Consider the following 19,552-nt stretch of genomic DNA (forward strand, 5'->3'; position numbering starts at 1 on the left):
AATTAGGTTTCTGGCAGATGGAACAAATCAAGTTCACTTGTCTAGATGGCTGAATTTTTACAGAAAAAACACTTAGGTTTTTAATATATCCTTGACAAGTCAATTTCTAAATTACTTTGCCCTCTTTTCAAAGTTTGCATTTTAAAAAGATGGCAGAGATGAGCGTTCCTGAGAAGACCAGATAGGACACTTACATCTCAAAGATACAGTCAAGTTTTTCCTAGGATGCCTTTGTTTCCCCTTTGTTTAATACTTACAAGCCTCTTAAGATAAATAGGGAAGGTAGTCAATCAACTTGTTCTCCACTGTCAAAGTTATCTGGGGCTCCTGTGGGGAAATTAGAATCAGATGCCTCAAGTCCAAGGGAGTCCCCTGGCCTCTTACAGGATGTCGGCACAAGGGAAATTGCCCTGCTGTAGAAGTGGCCCCTGGTCCAAATTGGGTGTCCTGTTGGGTCTTAGATGGTGATACTAAACCAGGTCCCTGTGCCTTGGGGGTTATCATAGGAACTTCTATTTGATCCCCATGGGTAGGGGAAACAGGAGGCGGTGAATATGTTGGTGGCATGGGGGGAAGCAGTTGGAGAAACTGCTGGTGCAGCCTGCTCTTTTGCAAAACACTTCTAACTGCGAGATCATATAATAATTGAGTGAGCCATTCAGGGACCATCATTCTTCTCATCCTAACATATATTGGGTCCACACCCTATTACAATAGTACATCATGTCTTTCTTAGTCATAGGCTCATGGCTATGTTTCGCCCATTTATCTAATATACACCCCAAAGGGATCTCCTTCAGGATAGATGGAGTATTTCCAATTTTTATAAGTTTGATAACACCAAAACACAAAAGACACAAACAAATTCCAACACAAAAGGCCCAAACAAATTCTAGCATTGGTGCACACAAAACCAAGACCAAAACCAACGAACCGGTTCCCAAATCAGGTAGACTTACCCTGCAAAACCAACAAACTAGTTCCCAAATCGGGTAGACTTACCCTGCAAAACCAACAAACTAGTTCCCAAATCGGGTAGACTTACCCTACAAAACCAACGAACTAGTTCCCAACGAACTGGCTTCAAATCAGGTAGAGTCCAACAACAATTCCCCCCTCCAATAGGGTACCCCAATCAAACAAATTGGCTTATCCCGTAAAGAAAAAGCCCAAATTGAGAGGGAAATATGTTCCCAGTGTGCACACCAGAGCAACTTACCCTACAAAGTCGAGTTCATTGACTCGCAACACAAAAGGATACACAAAAGCAAAACAAGACCAAGACCAAAACAAATGAACTGGTTACCGAATTGGGTAGACTAACTGTACAAAATTGAGTCTGTGGACTCGTAGAAGTTGGTCTTTTCCTTGCTTCAACTGCCAAGTGCTGCGGTAGCTGGCGCCGCTTCAGGGAAGTTTGAAGGGAAGATCCTCAGGACAAATGGTCCTGGCATCTGCTAGGCCTTGCCACAATGTTCCCTGACCGGGACTGGCTAGCCAAAAGCAGCAAGCCTCCTGGCTGGCTTGCCAAATTTGTTACCGAGTCCAAGCTCACTCTGCTTGCCACACGACAGGCCAATGAATCAGAGATGAGGTGTTGAGGCAAAGAATACGACTTTATTCGGAAAGCTGGCAGACTGAGAAAATGGCAGACTAATGTCTCAAAATAACCATCTTATTGGGGTTTGGATGCCAGTTTCTTTTATAGCACAAAGAGGGGGAGGAGATGAGGAAGTAAAGTAAAAAGGCCATAAGTTTTGCAAACATCACCTGGAATGGCCAGCCTCCGGGAGGGGATGTGTTAATTTCTTCTTTCTTATAGCCATCCACAGATGGACAGGTTCTGGATGTTTCCCTGAACGAAGGCACTTTGGTTCAACATTCAGGCAGAGGGGCAGGGTTCCCCAAGGCAGGCCATTATGTATAGACAGTATCCTTTTAGTGAACAAAAGCAGCGGAAAGCAAAGGTTAAAGTAAGAGAAACAGATCCAACATGTAGTCAGATTTGGCTCTTCCCTGTTACAGAAGTTCTTCAATTTGGCCTTGGAAAATATTTTTTAGATTTACCTCTCTCACTTAATCCCTTCAGTAACCTATGCTCCAATCCCATTGACTTCGTGTTGTTGGAATTGGATTAGGTGAAACTGCATGAAATTGCTGTTTTTATACATCAAAGATAGTTGAATACCAGAATTTTCATATAGCTCAACCCAGTAGATGGAGCTATTCTTGGAGAAGATGGATAAAATGGATGAGTAGATGAAGCAGTATAGAAAGGTAGCTGCTTGGATAACTAGGCGGGCAGATGAAAAAATTGGTGGATGAACCACAATGAGATAACACTTATACCTATAAAAAAGCAAAAACAAAAACAAAAAATGGAAAATAACAAGTGTTGGAGAGGATGTGGAGAAATTGGAACACTTGTACATTGGTGGTATGCATGTAAAATGGCACAGCTGCTTGGAAAAAAGTTTGGCAGTTCCTCAAAAAGCTAAACATATGACCTAGCAATTTCACTTCTAGTTATGTACCCAAAAGGATTAAAAACTGGGACTAAGACATCTGCACACCAGTGTTCAGAGCAGCATTATTCACAAGAGTCAAAAGGTGGAAACAATCCAAGTGTCCATCAACAGATGAATGGATAAACAAAATGTGGTATATACGTACCATGGAACGTTATTCAGCCATAAAGAAGAATGAAGTACTGATACATGCTACAACATGGATGAATCTGGAAAACTAATTATGCCAAGTGAAATAAGCCAGATACAAAAGGATAAATTTTTATGATCCCACTTATATGAACTGTCTAGAATAGGCTTTTTCATAGAGACAGAAAGTAGATTTAGAGGTTAGCAGGGCTGAGAGGAGAGGGGAATGGGGAGTTATTACTTACTGGGTACAGAGTTGCTGTTTGGGGGGAATGAAATAGTTATGGAAATAGGTAGTGCTGATGGTTGCAAAATGTTGTGAATGTAATTAATGCCACTGAAATATACATCTGAACATGGTTAAAATAACAAATTTTTATCTTATCTATAAATATTTTACTGCACTAAAAACAGTTTAAAAAGTTGATGGTTGATGGATGTAGATGATGGGTGAATGAGTGAATTTGTGCATAGTAAGATGAATAGTTGAGCAGGTGGGAAGTTCTGTTAAGGGTGAATCAATCAGGGCACAGTAGCAGGCATATGCATGCATGAATAGATGGATGGGAAGCTGTACAGATAGAATGAGAGACAGTGGGTGGGGAGTGGAGTTTGAGCCATGGGGCTAAGACCATGGATAGAAGCTGAGGAGGCTGAACTTGCCCAGCCCCAGGGTGGCCCTAGGCTGGCAGTGACTGAGAAAGCGTGGGTCAAAGCACCCTCCTCTGCCACAGGCTCTTTGCAGCTGGACCTCAACCGCATGCCCAAGCCTGCCAAGACAGCTGAGAAGTGTTCCTTGGACCAGCTGGATGACACTTTCCACCCGGAGTGGTTTGTGTCCCTTTTTGAACAGAAAACAGTGAAGGGCTGGTGGCCCTGTGTGGCGGACGAGGGTGAGAAGAAGATACTGGCGGTAAGTCTGCTCCCTCTGGTTGGTGGAGACGCGGGAGTGACTCGTCCATAGCAATCGCTGAGCACAGACGTGTTCCTCTCCCTCTCTCCTGCCCTCCCTGTCTGTTTCCCAAGACACTGTCCCTCTTCCCTGCCAGTTCCCAGCCTTCGTCTCCTCGAGGCTCGTATCCCAGGAAAGCCTATCTAAATCGAAAGATGCCCTAACCCCCCGTGGGCCCTGTTTAATTTATACTCTGCTCCTTGGCCTTCACAGTGATCTGTATCCTGGGTTCCCCTCTGTCTGGGCTTCCTGTGGAAGACAGGGGTCATGCCACTCCCATTTGAGCAGGACCCTATAAGGGACTGTCCTTGTCCTCTTCTCCCTGCCCAGAGGTCTGCCCAGGGGTGTGACTGGGGACCGTGGAGAATCATCCTTCCTCTGCAGAGGAAGTAAATGAGTTTACTGTCCTTCCTTGGTATCCGCAAAGGGTTGGTGCCAGGAGCCCCCGTGGACACCAAATCCATGGATGCTCAAGTCTCATAGTCCACCTTCTGTGTTTGGTTTAATCTACAGATCTGAAACCTGCAAAGGAGGGCCAACTGCACATTTATTGAAAAAATCTGTGTATAAGTGGACCTGTGCAGTTAAAACCCGTGTTGCTCAAGGGTCAACTGTACTTAGAAACGGCAGGCAGCCAGCCAGTCCCTAAAGTGGCCCTTGAAATAAAATATCCATGTTGTATAACAAATTATAACAATTAATAAGAAATACTAAATCTCAAAAGAAAAATGAGCAAAGGGCATACATAGATAATACATAAAGCAGTACAGTGGCCATTAAATATTTAAGAAGGTTCATTTCCCCTAGTAATTACATAAAGGAATGCTTTAAAATGTGAAAACATTTTTTATGTATTATATTAGAATTTTTTAAAAATAGAAACACTTATTGCTAGTGAGGATGCAGAGAGACGGCCCTCTCATTTACCTCTATTGGGCAGGCTAATGATTTTTACCATTTGGGGAAACAATTTAGTAATATATAGCCAGAGACTTAACAACATTTATGCCTCTGAAATTTTTCATCCCACTTCTAAAATCTCCCCTAAAGAAATAATCCCATAAAATTAAAAACTTAGGGTTTATTTATAACAACAAAGAGTTGGAAACAACCTAAACGAACCAAAATAATTGGTTTACTAAATAAATTATGGTCAACCATTGCATAGATACAGCATTAAAAGCGAACTTTAAAGAGTATATAATTATATAATAAAATATATTCCTAAATGAAAGAAACAAGCTATAGAACCATATATACACAGTGTGATATTTCATATACTTGCAAAGAAAAATAGCTCTGATGAATAAATATTAAGAGTGCTTGTCTCTACATAGTAGAAGTATGGGTGACAGTCTCCTTTTTTTATACATTTCTGTAGTTCCTATGTGTTCTGCAAGGAGCAGGTACTTTTATGATCAGATCACCCTGTATCTTTTTTTCAAAAAAATCATAAAGTGACCTTTACATCTGTCCTGGCTCCTCTCCAAGCCATGGGGCCAAGCCTTTAGGTCTCTGATCAGGTCCCCTTTGTCCCCTCAGGGCAAGTTGGAGATGACTTTGGAGATTGTAGCCGAGAGCGAACATGAGGAGCGGCCGGCCGGCCAGGGCCGGGATGAGCCCAACATGAACCCCAAGCTCGAGGACCCAAGGTTGGTGCCCAGCCCCTGACCCCTGATGCCCAAGGGGATGGGGAGGAGTATCCACAGTACAGGAGACACTCACTGTATAGCCGCACAGAGGTCCCAAGGCCCAGAGAGGGGTGTGACTCATCCAAGGGTACACATTGTTAGGGGGCAGGTGACAGACATCATTCCAGGACACGCTGGGCTCATCAGCTAGTTCCAGAAGCAGGCGCTGTTGGGTAGCTGTTGGTTGTAGGCCAGGCGTGCTGTCATATGGCATGTATATGTTGTGTCATGGAAGCTTCCCTGCTGAGTCGTTATTAGTATCCCCACTTTACAGATGAGGAGACAATCACAGCAAAGTTAAATAAGGTCATTCCAAGGAAAGTGGCGAAGCTGAAATTCTCACACCTGGTCTGATTGGCCCCGGAGCCTGACCAAGGTCTTTCCCTGACCAAGCTGCCTTCCATGGCTCTCCTGTGGTGTCAATGTGGCTTTCAAAAGGCCTTTCAGCTTTATTTTTCCCATCTGTGAAATGGGGGCCTAGTCCCTGCCTTCCCTACCTCACAGGCCTCTAAGGGAGGGGCCTACATCCCAATCCAGTGGATGCAGAAGCCTTGAAGGCAGTTACCAGAGCCTGAAAGATGGCTGTTCGGGGGGGGGGGGTGAGTGGGCGGGGCTGCATTTGCTGGGTCCCCTTCCACGGCCTGCTCAGCTCAAGTCACACTTAGCACAGACAGCCCACTTTGTTATAGGGCTATCCTGAGTGCCACTGGCTGGCAGAGCAGTGAGAGGCAGCCCTGCCCAAGGATGCTGGGCTCTGGGTGGAAAGACAAGAGAGACCCAGGAGACCCAGCAACACGCAAGCAGTTGTTAAAACGGCCATTACTGAGACACAAAATCCTGCCCGCTCTTTGAATTGTGAGGCTGACCTAGGGGAAGGATTTGAGGTTCTTGGTTATGAGAGACAATCAGCTTTCTGGGTTCACTCCCTGCCATCCTTCCCCGACAGTGAACCAGCCACGTGCATCTAGGCCAGTGGCTTAGCTCACCTGGGGCTCATGGACCATAGCTCACCTAACGTGGAGCCCCTTGAAGCTCTGCCAAGTCCCCAAATCTCTAGTCTGTGATTAAGTCCTGGGTCAGGAAGGAGAGAGTGGCAGGGAAGGTGACCTGGACAGAGTGGCTGAGAACTGGGTCCCTGAGGGTGTGCGGGGCTTGACAGCACCAAGAAGAGGAGGGCAACACGGGTGGGGCTCACACTGTAGCGAAGGCTGGGAGGAGAGGGGGATGCAGGTGCGGACAGGGACTGGGGGCCTGGAGGCTGGGCAGGTCTGGGGGGCTGACTGGGGAGGGCCAGGGCGATTTGTGAACAGGACCCGGAGGGAGCAGCCCTGGTGGGAGGTACCCTGCTGACCTCTGGGATCTCACTCGCAGGCGCCCTGACACCTCCTTCCTCTGGTTCACCTCCCCGTACAAGACTATGAAGTTCATCCTCTGGCGGCGGTTCCGGTGCGCCATCGTCCTCTTCATCATTCTCTTCATTCTCCTGCTGTTCTTGGGCATCTTCGTCTACTCCTTCCCGGTAAGCAGGCCTGAGTGGGGAGGCACAGACCCTTGTCTTGGAGGAGCTCCTGGTCTGACGTGGGAGGTACAGCCCTTGACCTCCAGCAGCTTCTGGTCTCAGGGGAGTCTGTCATTGTCCTCAAAGTGCACCCCGTGTCTGATGGAGAGAAGTAGCTTCTGTCCTTGGGGAGTCCATGGTCTGGTGAGGGAGACAGAGGCCCTACTCTGGGGAGGCCCCAGTCTGGTAGGAGACCCATGGGGAGCTCTTAGTCCAGTGAGGGAATCTGAGTTCTTGCCCTTGATGGGGAGACACAGCATCCTCAGCAAGCCCCTGAGGGGCTATGTAATCAAGGGGTTGGCAGAAGGCGAGGCCCCTTGGGCAGGCATGGGCAGGGGAACCTTCTTGAAGGAGGGTGTGGAGCTGGGTCAGGAAGGGAAGGGAAGGTGTGGATGGCAGAGCAGAGGGGCAGGCCCTCTGTTTGGGAGGATGGCACCTGCTGAGGACCTGGGGCTGCAGAGGGTGTCACTGTCCCCCCGGGCACCTGATACAGTGTGTCCTGCCTGCTGCAGTGGGGTGGGCGTGGGGCAAGGTGTGGGCGAGGAGGGGGTGGGCAAGGAGCCTCTCACTGGGCACAGTAAACACTGGGGCCCCTTTCACCTGCTAAGAAGCCAGCTGATGCCTGACAAAGAGTGGCCAGGGCCCCCCGCGTGGGGACTGCTGTGCCCGGCTCCATAGGCCCCTCCCAAGGGAGGAAGATCGGGAGCTCCCTTCCCTGCCTGTGCTTCCCTGCTCCTCACAGCAACACCCCCGGTGTCTCTAGAACCTCAGACCTTGAAGGGATCACAGTGTCCCCAGGCTGATACCTGATTTTTAATATTCTTTAAATTTTTGAAACTTTTTAATACGAAAAATTCAAAATCGTATACAAGTAGAGGAATGGTGTGCTCAACTCCATGTCACCCTTATTTGAATGGAAGGAAACAGACATCCAGAGAGGAGAGGGACCAGCTCAGGGCTGCATGGCAATCTGTGTACAGCTCCCGGCCTGGGGTTCCGGCCACAGCCCTGGTCAGCACCAGGCCGCCGGCCAAGCGCACGGTCCCCACAGCGGGCAGTGCGCTCTGGGAATCACTCACCTGTGAGCACTTTGCTTCGTGCATCCTCCAGGAGGAGGAGGCGCCCAAGAGCACTCTCCCGCCGTAGCTGGCAAGGCGTCGTACCAGCAGAGCACGCCTCCTACGAGGGGGACGGTTAAAACCGCGGAACAGTCCCCTGCAGGCCCTAATATCATGAACTGTGGGAGCAGCAGAAAGGATGCTGAGGTTTGGACGTCCAGGCCTCGGCTACCCCTTGGACCCTAAGTGACAAAGGAGGGTCTAGAGCTGGGAGGACCATGAGCTGGGCCGCGAGCCGGGCCCTCGTCTCTGCTGACTGTGTCGCCTGCAGCGCCAGGCCGAGACCGTTCTGAGGCTCAGCAAGACGACTCACAGCCCATTGGCCAGACGTGCCTGAGGCCCAGGGGCGGGTCCAGGTTGGGGGGGCCTGAAGCTCATTCGGTCTGGGGGGCCCTCCTGAAGCAAAGGAGGACAGATTACAAGTACAAGGTTAGCTGCTGGGCCCTGGAAGGGCACGAGCAAGTGTGGTGCCGGGAGTATAGCTGCCCTGGCAGTGACCTGGGCTCAGGGGTTGGGCCCAGGACTCCCCTTCCGGTCCCCTGTGTCTCCTCCCCTGGGGCACGGCCCGGTGGCCGAGTTGGGGAGGCGCAGTGGCCCTCACCTGGCCTGTCCTCAGGCTTACCTCCTCTCACGTTGAGTACACCCAGCAGCCATTCGGTTCAGGCGAAGACCTTATTAGCGCGCGAAGTGTGTCCGGGAGGTGAGGGCGTGTTGTGTGGGTGAGGGAGAGGCTGGCGGGGCCCGTGCCCCTGGGAGCTGTCGGTCCACGAGGAGACACAGTGAAGCCAGGGGCGAGGGGGCGCACAGGGTACAGCCTAACGCCGCGCCGTGAGGCCAGGCCGGGGAGTGCGGGCAAAGGGGAGCTGGTGCAGACCCTCGCTCCTTGAGGAGGTGGTCTGAGGAGCAAGCAGCGGCAGCACCAGGGAGCTGGGAAGAAATGCAGAGTCCTGGGCCGGCCCCAGGCCTGCCGGGGAATCTGCCTCGGGAACATCAAGGTCTAAGCATCACTGCTGTGCGGGACAGAGCTCCACGTGGAGTCAGGAGCCGTTGGCTGGGTTCTGGCTCTGTCAGTGGCTCCCCAGTGACCTTGACCAGGCCCTCCCGTCGCGTGAGGAAGGGGCTGGGATAGGTCAGTGCTGACCTGCTGTGACTAGCACTGTGGATAGGGGAGCGATTTTGCCTTCCCCGGGGGGGCTGCATGTCAAGCCAGCCTTCTGCTGAAGAGCTGAGGGGAGGGCAGGAGCGGGCTCAAAGTAACAACACCACCACCCTTCCTGTGCCCGGCCCCGTGCCCTGGCCAGCTGGGCCCCACCCCTGCAAGGCACTAGGGCTGCAGACCAGGCCTCAGGGACCTGGGGAACGAGGCCCTGCTGCTTGGCTGGGAGATGGACGGAAGATTTCCAGTCCCTTCCAGCCTGTGGTCCTTTCTCGTCCCTGGGGCAGCCTTATCCCAAGGCCCTGTGGGCAGGCCCTGATCAGAGCCTCTTCCCTGTGTCCTGAGTCCCCAACGGCGGCATCAGTCTCCTTTGAGATCTTCAGGAATTGTCCTCTTTCGAATACCAACCCTGCCTTCTCTCTCCAGAGCTGGCATGTGGGGTTAGATCCTAGGCGAGGGCTGTAGGGCAGCCTGGGTCTGAGACTGCAGACTGCTTTTGCTTGCAGGCCTTTGCTACAAGCTGGGCATATCCTGCTTCCCTCCAGCCAAGTCACCCAGTCACCTGGTGGATGCCAGACCTGTGACCGTCCATCACCTGGCTTTTCAGGCCTTGCGGGGCAGAGGCCTGGGTGCAGAGGGGCTCCCCGCCAGTTGGCCTAATCTCCCACCCTCCCTCTTGGAAATTCCCCTGGGAGGGGGACAAGGGAGGGCAGCCTGTCTGATTCCTCCCAGCTCTGCCCTAGAGGCAGCCGGGAGCAGGGCCAGTGTGGGGAGGCAGGAGGCGATCTGGCAGGGAAGGAGCGGCGGCTTTGTTTCCAGAGTTGGCTTTCCTGGGCGGCGCTGGGGAACATACTGTCCCAATTAGGAGCCCTGTGTTGTGTTGTATGTGTTTTCATGGTTTTGGGGGGAGGAGTGGGGAGGGGAGATTCCTGCCAGGCCTGCAGCAGCCAGGGCTTAATCAGGGGTGCCCCGTCTCTAGGGCTAGCCCGCGCTGTGGGTCATCCCTCTATACCCCCCGCCCCAACTCTCTCTCTGCATTTCGGACGGGAGCATGGTGGCCAACGAGCCCCGGGCTCCCGCGCTGGGGAGTGTGGGAGGATGGTGGGGAGAAGCACAGCCGTGCCTTCAGGCCACCTGTCTGATGGAAAAGGCCGGGCCTGGCCTGGCCAGGGGCAGAGTCCTCTTGGTAGCTGGGCAGAACCTGGGAGTGGGCCCTGGAGTGACGGGGGGAGAAGCCAGAGCAATACAGGCGCTGTGGCCCCCAGGCAAGAGTGTGGGCTTGTGTGACAGCAAGAGCGCTGGCCGGGCGGAGTGTTGAGCTGAGTGTGGCCTGGGGGGTGATGAGGGAGAGGTGCAGGCAGGTGGTTGAGTGGACCGGCCACCTTTCCCAGCTCCGTTTCCCTGGCAGCTGTCACCACCTGTCCCTGCCTCTCCCCCCTCCCTCCAGAACTATACTGCCATGAAGCTGGTGAAGCCATTCAGCTGAGGACCCTCGGGCCCAGGACTGGCTGCCTCCTCTGCCCTGCTCCGCCGGGTGTCTCCAGATGTCCAGGCCTCACCGTCCTGCCAGGGTGGGCAGCCAGAGGGAGGGACTGGCACGTGCTCCAAGTGTTGGCGACATCGAGCCCTGCGGTCACCCCGCTTTCATCATTTCTTTCTCCCCCAACCCAACCCTTTTGGGGATCAGCCCATGTGTATTTCAGTATAAAACAGTTTGAACCACAAAGCGGCGTTGGTGTGTGTATCTCTGTGGTACCTGAATGGGGTGACTGTGCAGGGGATGTCTGGGTGGGCGTGTGTGCGGGGTGTGTGCCATCTCTGCAGCGTTCCCGGTGGGACTGTGTATCTTTCGGTAAGACTGGTAGGGGTGGCGGGGGCTTTGAGGCTTGATGTCTGGCCTGCCTGGAGACCCAGCCTGTTCTGCTTCTGGGACGCCCCTCCACCCCGTGCCCTCCTTCCTCAGGCATCTCCTCACCCACGGTGATCTTTGCTTGGGTGGGCAGTTACCTGTACCATGCCCGGGAAGAGGTTCCACTTATGCACATGGAGCCCCTCGGAAAAACTCTCCAGGTTGGGATGGCTGCTGGACCCCTGGCTGTGACCTTGTCTCCCATGCTCTTGGGATTTCTTGGGGTTCCCTCCCTCTGTTTCCTCACCCTGCTTTAACGATCTGGACTGGATAAACGCACCCTTTTCTTGTGGTCTGAGCATCGTATTAGCTGTCGGGCTGACATCTCTCGCAGGAGTCAGGCTTCATCTACAAGAGCAGCAAGAACATACTTAGAGAAAAACCAAAGAGCACGAAAACATCGTGTTTCCGAAATAGAGGCCTCTGCCTCTGTTGGCTGACAGGCTGGAACTCTGGAGCACAGCCTGGCGGGAGGGCTTCTCCCATTTCCTGCTGTGAGCCTGTTCCCGTGGCCCAGGCCCCGAGGCCCCCGAGTGAGCCTTCCAGCCCCCTTGTCTCTTCACTGCATGCTGGGACCCAGACTGAGGCCTTGCCTCGTCCCCACCTGATTGGCAGGACTGGGGGCTGATTGGCACAGGGCTGAGGACCTGAACCCTCCTGGGTGAGGGAGCTGCATCTTGAACATAGAGTGGTCCTCTCTTCAGGAGAGGCTCTGGCTGGAGGACGGCCTCGGTGTCCAACTCCGTGTGGGCCCTGAGAACCTGGGTGGCCAGTTCTGAGACTCTGACGCCTGACACCTGGAGCCGGGTGGCCACACCTCGCACGGAACAGGCAGCAAGGACTGGGGTTACCCAACTCTTCTGGGTCATGAGCCTTCCCTGAATACCCACCGTGCCCGCCTGCGTGGAGGCCATGAGCTGGCGATTCCATGGAGAGGGCTGGAGGTGAAAGGATGCAAGAGCCGGGGCTGCAGCTTCGGGAGGTGCTGAGAGAGTTTTAGAGGCTGGGGAGACCTGAGAATATTTGAAGGTAGGGAGGAGGAAGCCACTGAGGAGGGAAAGATAGATCCAGGACACAAGAGAGAAAATGGGATAATTAATGGAACCAGCTTCTGGAGAAGGAGGGGAGGGCGTTAGCTTTGGAAAGAAAGTTCTCTTTTTCTTACAGGTACAGAACGCTGGAGGAAATAAATGCATACTGTGCAACTATCAGCTGGGTTAAATGAGTTTGGGGGTACATTGTGCCCACTTATTAAATTTTTCCTTTAATCATTTGCTTTTTCTTGCTGCTTTGAGTTGCAGATCATAGGAAACATTATTTAAACTAGTAAAGAGAATATAATGGCTTTACAGAAATGAAACTTTCAGAGGGATTGGCTTCAGGTGAGGGCTGATCCAGCTCCTCAATTAGGTCACCAAGACTTTGCATTCTCTCTCTGCTCTGCCCTTGTCAGGCTAGGGTTGGGGTTAAAGCTTCTCCCTGGGACCATATAGGCCACCAAGCAAAACTCAGGGAGAATGAGGAACGGATGGTGAGGAGATACCATGTCCAGCACATGTTTATTGAGAGACTCCACGTGGCAGCCCTAGAGCAGGTTCTGAGGATATAGCAGTGAGTTACATATGATTCCTGGCCTTCCATAGCTCCCAGCATGGGGGGAAAGGTGGATCAGGAAACCATGGTTATTTGAACGCTTGTGAGAGTATCAGAGAAAGGACACCCTGGGACAGGGAAGGGATGTCATCTGAGTGGAGCATTGGACTGGCCCAGTGGCTAAGAAGGGAAAGCTGTGCTGAGCAGCTGGGATAGAGACCAATCTCCAGCTGTCAGAGAGCCTGGCTCCTTCCGGGCAAGGCTGGGTGTTGAAGGGCCTGTATCTGCAGCTGAAGAGTTTGAACTTCATTCCGGAGGTAAGGAAGAAGCACGGAAAGACTTAAAGCTGGACTGGCCTTGATCAGAGTTGTGGTTCCTTAGTTCTTATCTTGGGAGACAGGAGTCTTCTGGGAGCACATGGTGGGGCTTCAGGCTGTATAAGCCTTATGGCTTTCGAGGGGGTGAGGGTCCAGTGATCTCACCCAATTCTGCAATAAGGTCTATGATCACAAGTGGTGAAGAACAATTGCTCAGGATGCTGTGTGGCCAGTTGCAGAGGGCCATTCTAGAAGGCTGGTCCATTAGTCCAGGAGCCAACTCTGAAAAGCAGGGCAGGAGTCATTCATTCATTCATTCACTCATTCATTCATTTAAGAAATACATACACACACATACATACACACACACACGGAGAAACGTCTGTGTACCAGACAAGGTGCTAGGCTCTGGAGATACAATGCTGAAAAGGATAAAAGTGGTTCCTGTTCTCCCAGAGCTCACAACTGAGTAGCGGAGGGAGACAAGTAGATAGGTAATTACAACACACTGATGGGCAAGGGTTACAGGGTTAAGGGCAGGGAGTGGAAAAGACAGTAGAGAGAGCAAACACTGACCAGAAATGGTTCAAAGATCTGTAAGAATCTTCACAAGGCACAGAGCCGTGGTTCTCAACCAGGGCCGATTTTTGCCCCCCAGGTGCCATTTGACAATGTCTGGAGCCAGTTTTTATGGTCCTGGCTTGGGGTGGAGGGGCCGAGGGTGCTACTGGCATCCAGGAGCTACTAAACATCCCTCAGTGCACAGGACACACCCTCCCACCCCAAATTATCCAGTCCGGAGAACTGATAGTGGTGCTGTTGGAAACTCTGTCATAGAGATCGTGGAGTGCAGAGACCCTGAGCAGATAGAACTAAGAGGCCTGGGGAATTGACTGGTTAGGGCTGGGGTGGGGCTGTGGGGTGCTGGGATGGGAGGTGAATTACAAATGACTCCCACTTGCCTGGCTTTATGAGTGGTGGGACCATTCATGAAGTCCATTTTGGAAAAGAAAGTTCAGACATCTTTAGGGCACCATCAAAATACCCTTCCTGTCCTCCATGTCTCCCTATTAATATGGTCTCTCCTCTCTTCACAAAGTTCTAGAAAGCATCATTTACACTTGCTGTCTCCATGCCCTTACCTTGCACTCACTCCTCCACCCACTGTGGTCTGACTTCATCCCTGTGGCTGACTCAGTGGGTCGTCTTCTCCAACAGCCATCCCCTCTCTTTACCCCTGTGGCACTGTGCTGAGAAAAGAGCCCTGCCCCAGCCCTCGGGGAAGGTGTATTATTAGATCAAGCCAACCATAGTAAAGCCATTACCCTTGACGGTGATAGGTTTAAGAAGAGGCATGTGACTCATTTATGGCCAATGAGATGTGAGGGGAAGGTGGTGATGGTTATGGGTGGGGAGGGTGCTTGAAAAGTGTCTAGGAAGGTTCTATCCCCAATAACAAAGGACACACAAGGAGACACATCTTCATTTTTTGCCTTTTCTTCTTGTTGTGGAAAAAACGTAATGTCTGGAGCCATGGCTGCCATCTTGTGATCATGAGGGGACAAGCCTGAGGAAGAAAGTCGATCAGAGGATGGCAAGAACCTGATTCTCCAGGAAGCTATTGAGAAAGAACCAACTCTGGAACTTCCCTACTTCCAGAGGTCTTGTTATGTGGGATCATAAATTCCTTATTGTTTAAGCCATCTTTGGTTGGGTAGTGTGCTACCCATAGCTCAAAGCATCTTTGTTGGTAGATTTCATTCTACTGTTTTCACTGCAGTTGCCAATAACCAAGGCGCTGTGTACAGGCACCACATCTAAGACATCATGAGTTTATTCTTTATTATAACAATTTTCCCACAGATGGCAGTAAAGTGTTTTGTTCTAATAAAATCAGTGTGTTATGGTTTTCTGATGGAAGTAAACTACCTTGAGGAAGGGGCACCTTTCTCTAATTCACACCAGGACCCCACCTACCCTGGTTGTTAAATCTGTGAACGCTGATCCTCCCGACTCTCTGCAGCAGCTGGCAGCACTGAATGTTCTCTGCTTCTTAATACACTTTCAGTTTTTGGCTTCCATGGCACCACAGTTGCCCAATATTCCTTTTTTCTGTCCGGCCCTGCCTTCTCTGATTGGTCTATAGTGTTCCCCAGGGCCCTTGGCCTGGCCCTCTCTTCTTTTTTTTTAAATTTTATTTAATTAATTTATTTATTTATATTTTTGGCTGTGTTGGGTCTTCGTTTCTGTGCGAGGGCTTTCTCTAGTTGCAGCAAGCGGGGGCCACTCTTCATCGCGGTGCGCGGGCCTCTCACTGTCGCGGCCTCTCTTGTTGCGGAGCACAGGCTCCAGATGCGCAGGCTCAGTAGCTGTGGCTCACGGGCCTAGTTGCTCCACGGCATGTGGGATCTTCCCAGACCAGGGCTCGAACCCGTGTCCCCTGCATCGGCAGGCAGACTCCCAACCACTGCGCCACCAGGGAAGCCCCTGGCCCTCTCTTCTTACTCTGCACCTCCTCAGCAGCCTCACCCACTCCTGTGGCTTTGGTTGTTCTCTAGAGGCTACCGACCCTGGAATCCCTACCTCTAGCCCCATTTTTTCCCCTGTGCTGCAGCCATGCTATCCAACTGCTTACCCAGTGGGCATCTCCCCCAGGGTGACTTACAAGCCCTACAAACTCAACCCCCGCCTCCCATCCCCACTCAACATCTCTATCCTCCACCCCATGAGAACAGCTCCTGCCCTGTTGTTCCCTCCATCGACCCAGTCACTGGAGCTGAATGTGTGGGAGGCATCCTGGAGTCTAACCTCCTCCTTAGCCTGTATCCAAGACAGCAGCAGATGCCACAAATTCTGCCTCTTGAATCTCTCTGGATCGAGCTACTTTTCTTCCCGATACCACCCCTTCCAATTATGATCAGGTCCCCAAGCAGGCCAGTCACTGGAAGCCAGGTGCCACTCCGTCAGCCTTCTCCCTCGCCACACCTCAGTTCACTGTCCACAGGCAGTCAGCCCTGGACCCACCTGTGGTCCCCTCCTCCCAGATTCCATCCTCACAAGGGAGGTCAACCATGCTGGCCCAGGGTCCTCAGAGGACAATCCTGCCATCTTTCTTGCCTCACCTGTTGCTTTTCCCTCTGCTCTACTGAGTGGAAAGCTGAGCAAGTCTGACCTTGGCCCGTGGCTCAGGCCTCAGTGTGGCCCCTTCCTCTAGGAGGTTTCCTCTGACCTGTCCTGGTGCCCGTCCACCACTGAAACCCGGCACGCTTGACTGTCCCCGCCTCCCCTGACCCCTAATCTGTGCCTCCAAGGTGGAAATCACATCTCAGTCCTTATGAGATGTCTGCTTCCTTCCCTAAAATTACTAAGTGTTTCATTGCATCCTCTCTTTAAATAGGCAGGCCCTCAGAGCCATTGCAAATTGGATTTCTGTGTTCTGAAATTCAGTTAGTGTTCAACATTTGAGACCTATCCTTTTGCAAGGTGGAGAATCACTCTCATCTGTTAAAAAAATGGTTCAGTAGAACTTCATAAGCCTTTTATATGCTGAATACTCAGTTCCCTGACTTTATTTTCTTTGCTGGTGTTTTGGAGAGAGAGATTCTGCTTGTGCGCTCGGACACACAGGTACACACACACACGCATTCACACGCGCACCATTTTCTGTTCCTTTTCCAGGGCTCTGTGGACAGCCCAGGCTGGAGTGACAGGGAGCTGGATAGACAGGAGGAGCTGTAAGCACAGCCCTGGCCTGTAGCCCCCTCCCCGTTGCCTCCGCCCCCAGGGAACGCAAACTTGTCTCAATCCTCTCTCCACGTGTTTCATAAATGCAGGATTAGGGGATTTCCAGGGGAGCCAGGTGGGCATCCCCTGCCTGGGACATGGGGACAGCCCAGGAAACATTTTTTTATCGCGGATGAGAACAGGGTAAGGGCCAGGGTTCGCCTGCCAGGCTGGCCCTTAAATGGTGGCTGAGATTCCCACCAGTAAATCGAGAACCTCCCTCTCCCTCCTTCCCCCTTTGCTGCCGTTCTGTCCTGTCCTCTGGAGACGACTAGCTGCAGCTTCTGTGCCCTGTGGCTTGGCCCAGTGTGGATTTCATGCTGTTTCTCTGCCTTTATTTTGGTCTCGGTTTTTCATGGTGTGTGTCTGTGTGTGTGTCTGTGTGTGTGTGTGAGCGCACACGCGTGTGTAAAAGAGAGACAACGGATGAGACAGATGTAGAGAGAGACGGATTCATGGTGAGGGACAGAGACAGAGACAGACACACGGGAAGACTGTGCAGCAGGGACCAGAAAGGGACCAGAACCTTTCATGCACATACTGCGTGGAGCATGGCCTCAGCTCCTCTCATTCCTCCAGAGCCGGCTCCCTTCTGCCCTCCCCACTGGCTCCCAAGCTTATTCGGTTAGACACAGAATATAGGAGGAAGAGAGAGCCTACGCCCCTGGGTTGGCCACTCCAAATCCAGTTGGGGAAGCCTCACATCATATTTTCCTGGTAACCCATTAGTTCACTGTAAGCTCCATCGGTTACCCTGGGCTCCATTCCCCTTCACTCTGCAGGGCTGGCCGGGGTGTGTTTGGGGTGGGGTGGAGTGGGGCGCTGTGGTTGGTTCAGCTCCCTGGCTGGTTCTACATGTTTCCATCATGAGCCTAGGGCTGGAGCCTGGCTGCCTCTTCCCCCTGCAGGCTCAGGAGACCCCTGGGGCCTCCAGGAGCCTTTCCTGAGATGATACACAGCGCCTGACATACAGTGAGTGCTCGATTTCCTTTGAAAAGGAGCTCTGAGCTGCCAGGGTGTTGGGACGAGGGAGAGTGCTAAAGAAGAAGGCAAGGCAGGTTGTGGGGGGGGGGCTCCCCTCTCTGGGGGACTCCTCCAGTGTAAAGGGGACAGTGGCCGCATTTCTTTGCCCGGGAAGGACGGGGCTTGTTGCTCTCTGGATGTGGGAAAGGAGGGAGAGAAGCTGTGCAGCTGTCCTGCCACACGGGCAGTGCCCACCACACGACTGTCTCGGCCGCCACGTCTGGGCTTTCCTTTCCTGGAGAGCAGCTATTCTGCATGCCGCCTTGGGGTGGGCTGGGTGACAGTCGCCCACCAATGACCAGAATGGGGATCCCTACAGAGGTGCACACTAGAGGACGCCCCTGCCCCATACAGACCCCCTCAGGCAGATGGTCAAGGCCAGTTACGCTCAGACCCACGCAGGAAGCACCATGCTCTCTGGGATGCAGTCACAAATGCAGGCATAGTCACAGGCGCACGCGTGTGCACTCAGGGCACACGTGTTGCTGTGTGTGTGTGCGTGCGTGTGTGCATGTGTGTTTCACATTTTTGGCCAGAATACACTCTGGAAACCTAAGCAGAAAAGAGCGTGTGAATGTGGCCATCATCAGGGATAAATTAATCCCAGACGTGTAAAGGGTTTTCTTTTTTCATTCTCAGCCTGACTGCAAATTCAATTATAACTCTCTGCCAGCTACTGAAATGAGGGGACAAGTACGGACGTGGCTGAGCCTGGAAAATGGGGCAGGGCAGGGGACCCTCTTGCTCCGTACCCTCATCCCCCTTCCTTGCTGTCCGGGATCCAGGAAAGAGCTGTAGCCATTCCTGGATACCACACACCGACAGAGCTTTGGGGCAGCAGCGAGGTGCCATCCAAGAACGTGGACCTGGCAGAAGCAGAGCTGCCCTCTGAGACCTGAGTGAGGAAATGACCACATGTGGGATCAGAGCACAGACTGGCAAAGGCTCCCTAATGAGGCGACTGGTCCCAGGGCCTGGCAAACCGTGGTGGCGCACGTGTCCACCCACCCTGGGAGAGAAAGGTGAGACTCACCTTGATTGTGTCCAGGGGAGAGAGACTTGGCTGGGGGACCCCTTGGCAAGGCTTTCTATCTCCCACGTCTATTGGGGCCTGCGGCCATGAAACCCTGACTTTTCCCCTCACCCCTCACCCTCTCAGGCAAACTTCTGATGGTGATTTGGCTTCCAGCACAGGTCTGTTTGTGGGGGGATGCAGGCTCTGCTGCCCCCTGAACACTTGCCTACTGGCTTTAATGCTTGTACACCCCTCTCTGAGCTCTGCTAATGAGGGTCTCCGCTTGGAGCTGGACCCACCTCCCTCAGACACATACAATCAGGGGTTCAGGGATCTCAGCCTGAGAGCGTCTCGTCTGAGTGCCCCTTGAGAAGCCTACTGGGGGAAAATGCGGCATCCTCTCCTTGGCCATACCCTTCACTTGGGCTGCGGAAGGTTTGAGCGTTCCTGTCTGCTCCAGGCTGAGAACGGAGTGCGTCCCCTCTCTGACCGAGGCTAGGTCCTCTGTGACAGCTGCCTTCTCGTCTCATTCTTTCAGAGGCAGGGAGGGGAATTGAGTTACTTAAAGGGGACTACCGGGATTGGGGGAACTGGGCGCTTTTGGTTCCACGAGAATTCCCAAAGAAGGTCAGGTGAGGCTAGTTTGAAAAGAGGATGGATGAGTTGGCGGAGATTCGATTTTGAAAGGGGGTGCTGTGAGTGGGCAGTTGGGGATTCTGAGGCTGGGAGGGAGGTGGGGGAAGTAGGAACGGTCCTGGTGACCCTGAACATAGAGACCTG

At 52.5% G+C, this 19,552-nt stretch overlaps 1 protein-coding gene across 8 annotated transcripts in view; it reads left to right on the top strand.

Moving 5' to 3' along the window:
* The window catches only part of DYSF (dysferlin), a 233,158-nt gene extending 222,300 nt beyond the window's left edge, over window positions 1-10,858 (top strand). For all 8 annotated transcript variants that reach the window (XM_068564056.1, XM_068564058.1, XM_068564060.1 and 5 more), the window contains 4 exons: window positions 3,392-3,570; window positions 5,152-5,261; window positions 6,672-6,819; window positions 10,580-10,858. In XM_068564056.1, the coding sequence (XP_068420157.1) occupies window positions 3,392-3,570; window positions 5,152-5,261; window positions 6,672-6,819; window positions 10,580-10,618 (476 nt within the window). In that variant the 3' untranslated portion in view covers window positions 10,619-10,858. The remainder of the gene's footprint in view (window positions 1-3,391; window positions 3,571-5,151; window positions 5,262-6,671; window positions 6,820-10,579) is intronic.
* Window positions 10,859-19,552: the final 8,694 nt, after the last annotated feature.

This window comes from Eschrichtius robustus, chromosome 15 (genome assembly GCF_028021215.1).
Source record: "Eschrichtius robustus isolate mEscRob2 chromosome 15, mEscRob2.pri, whole genome shotgun sequence".
Lineage (NCBI taxonomy): Eukaryota > Metazoa > Chordata > Mammalia > Artiodactyla > Eschrichtiidae > Eschrichtius > Eschrichtius robustus.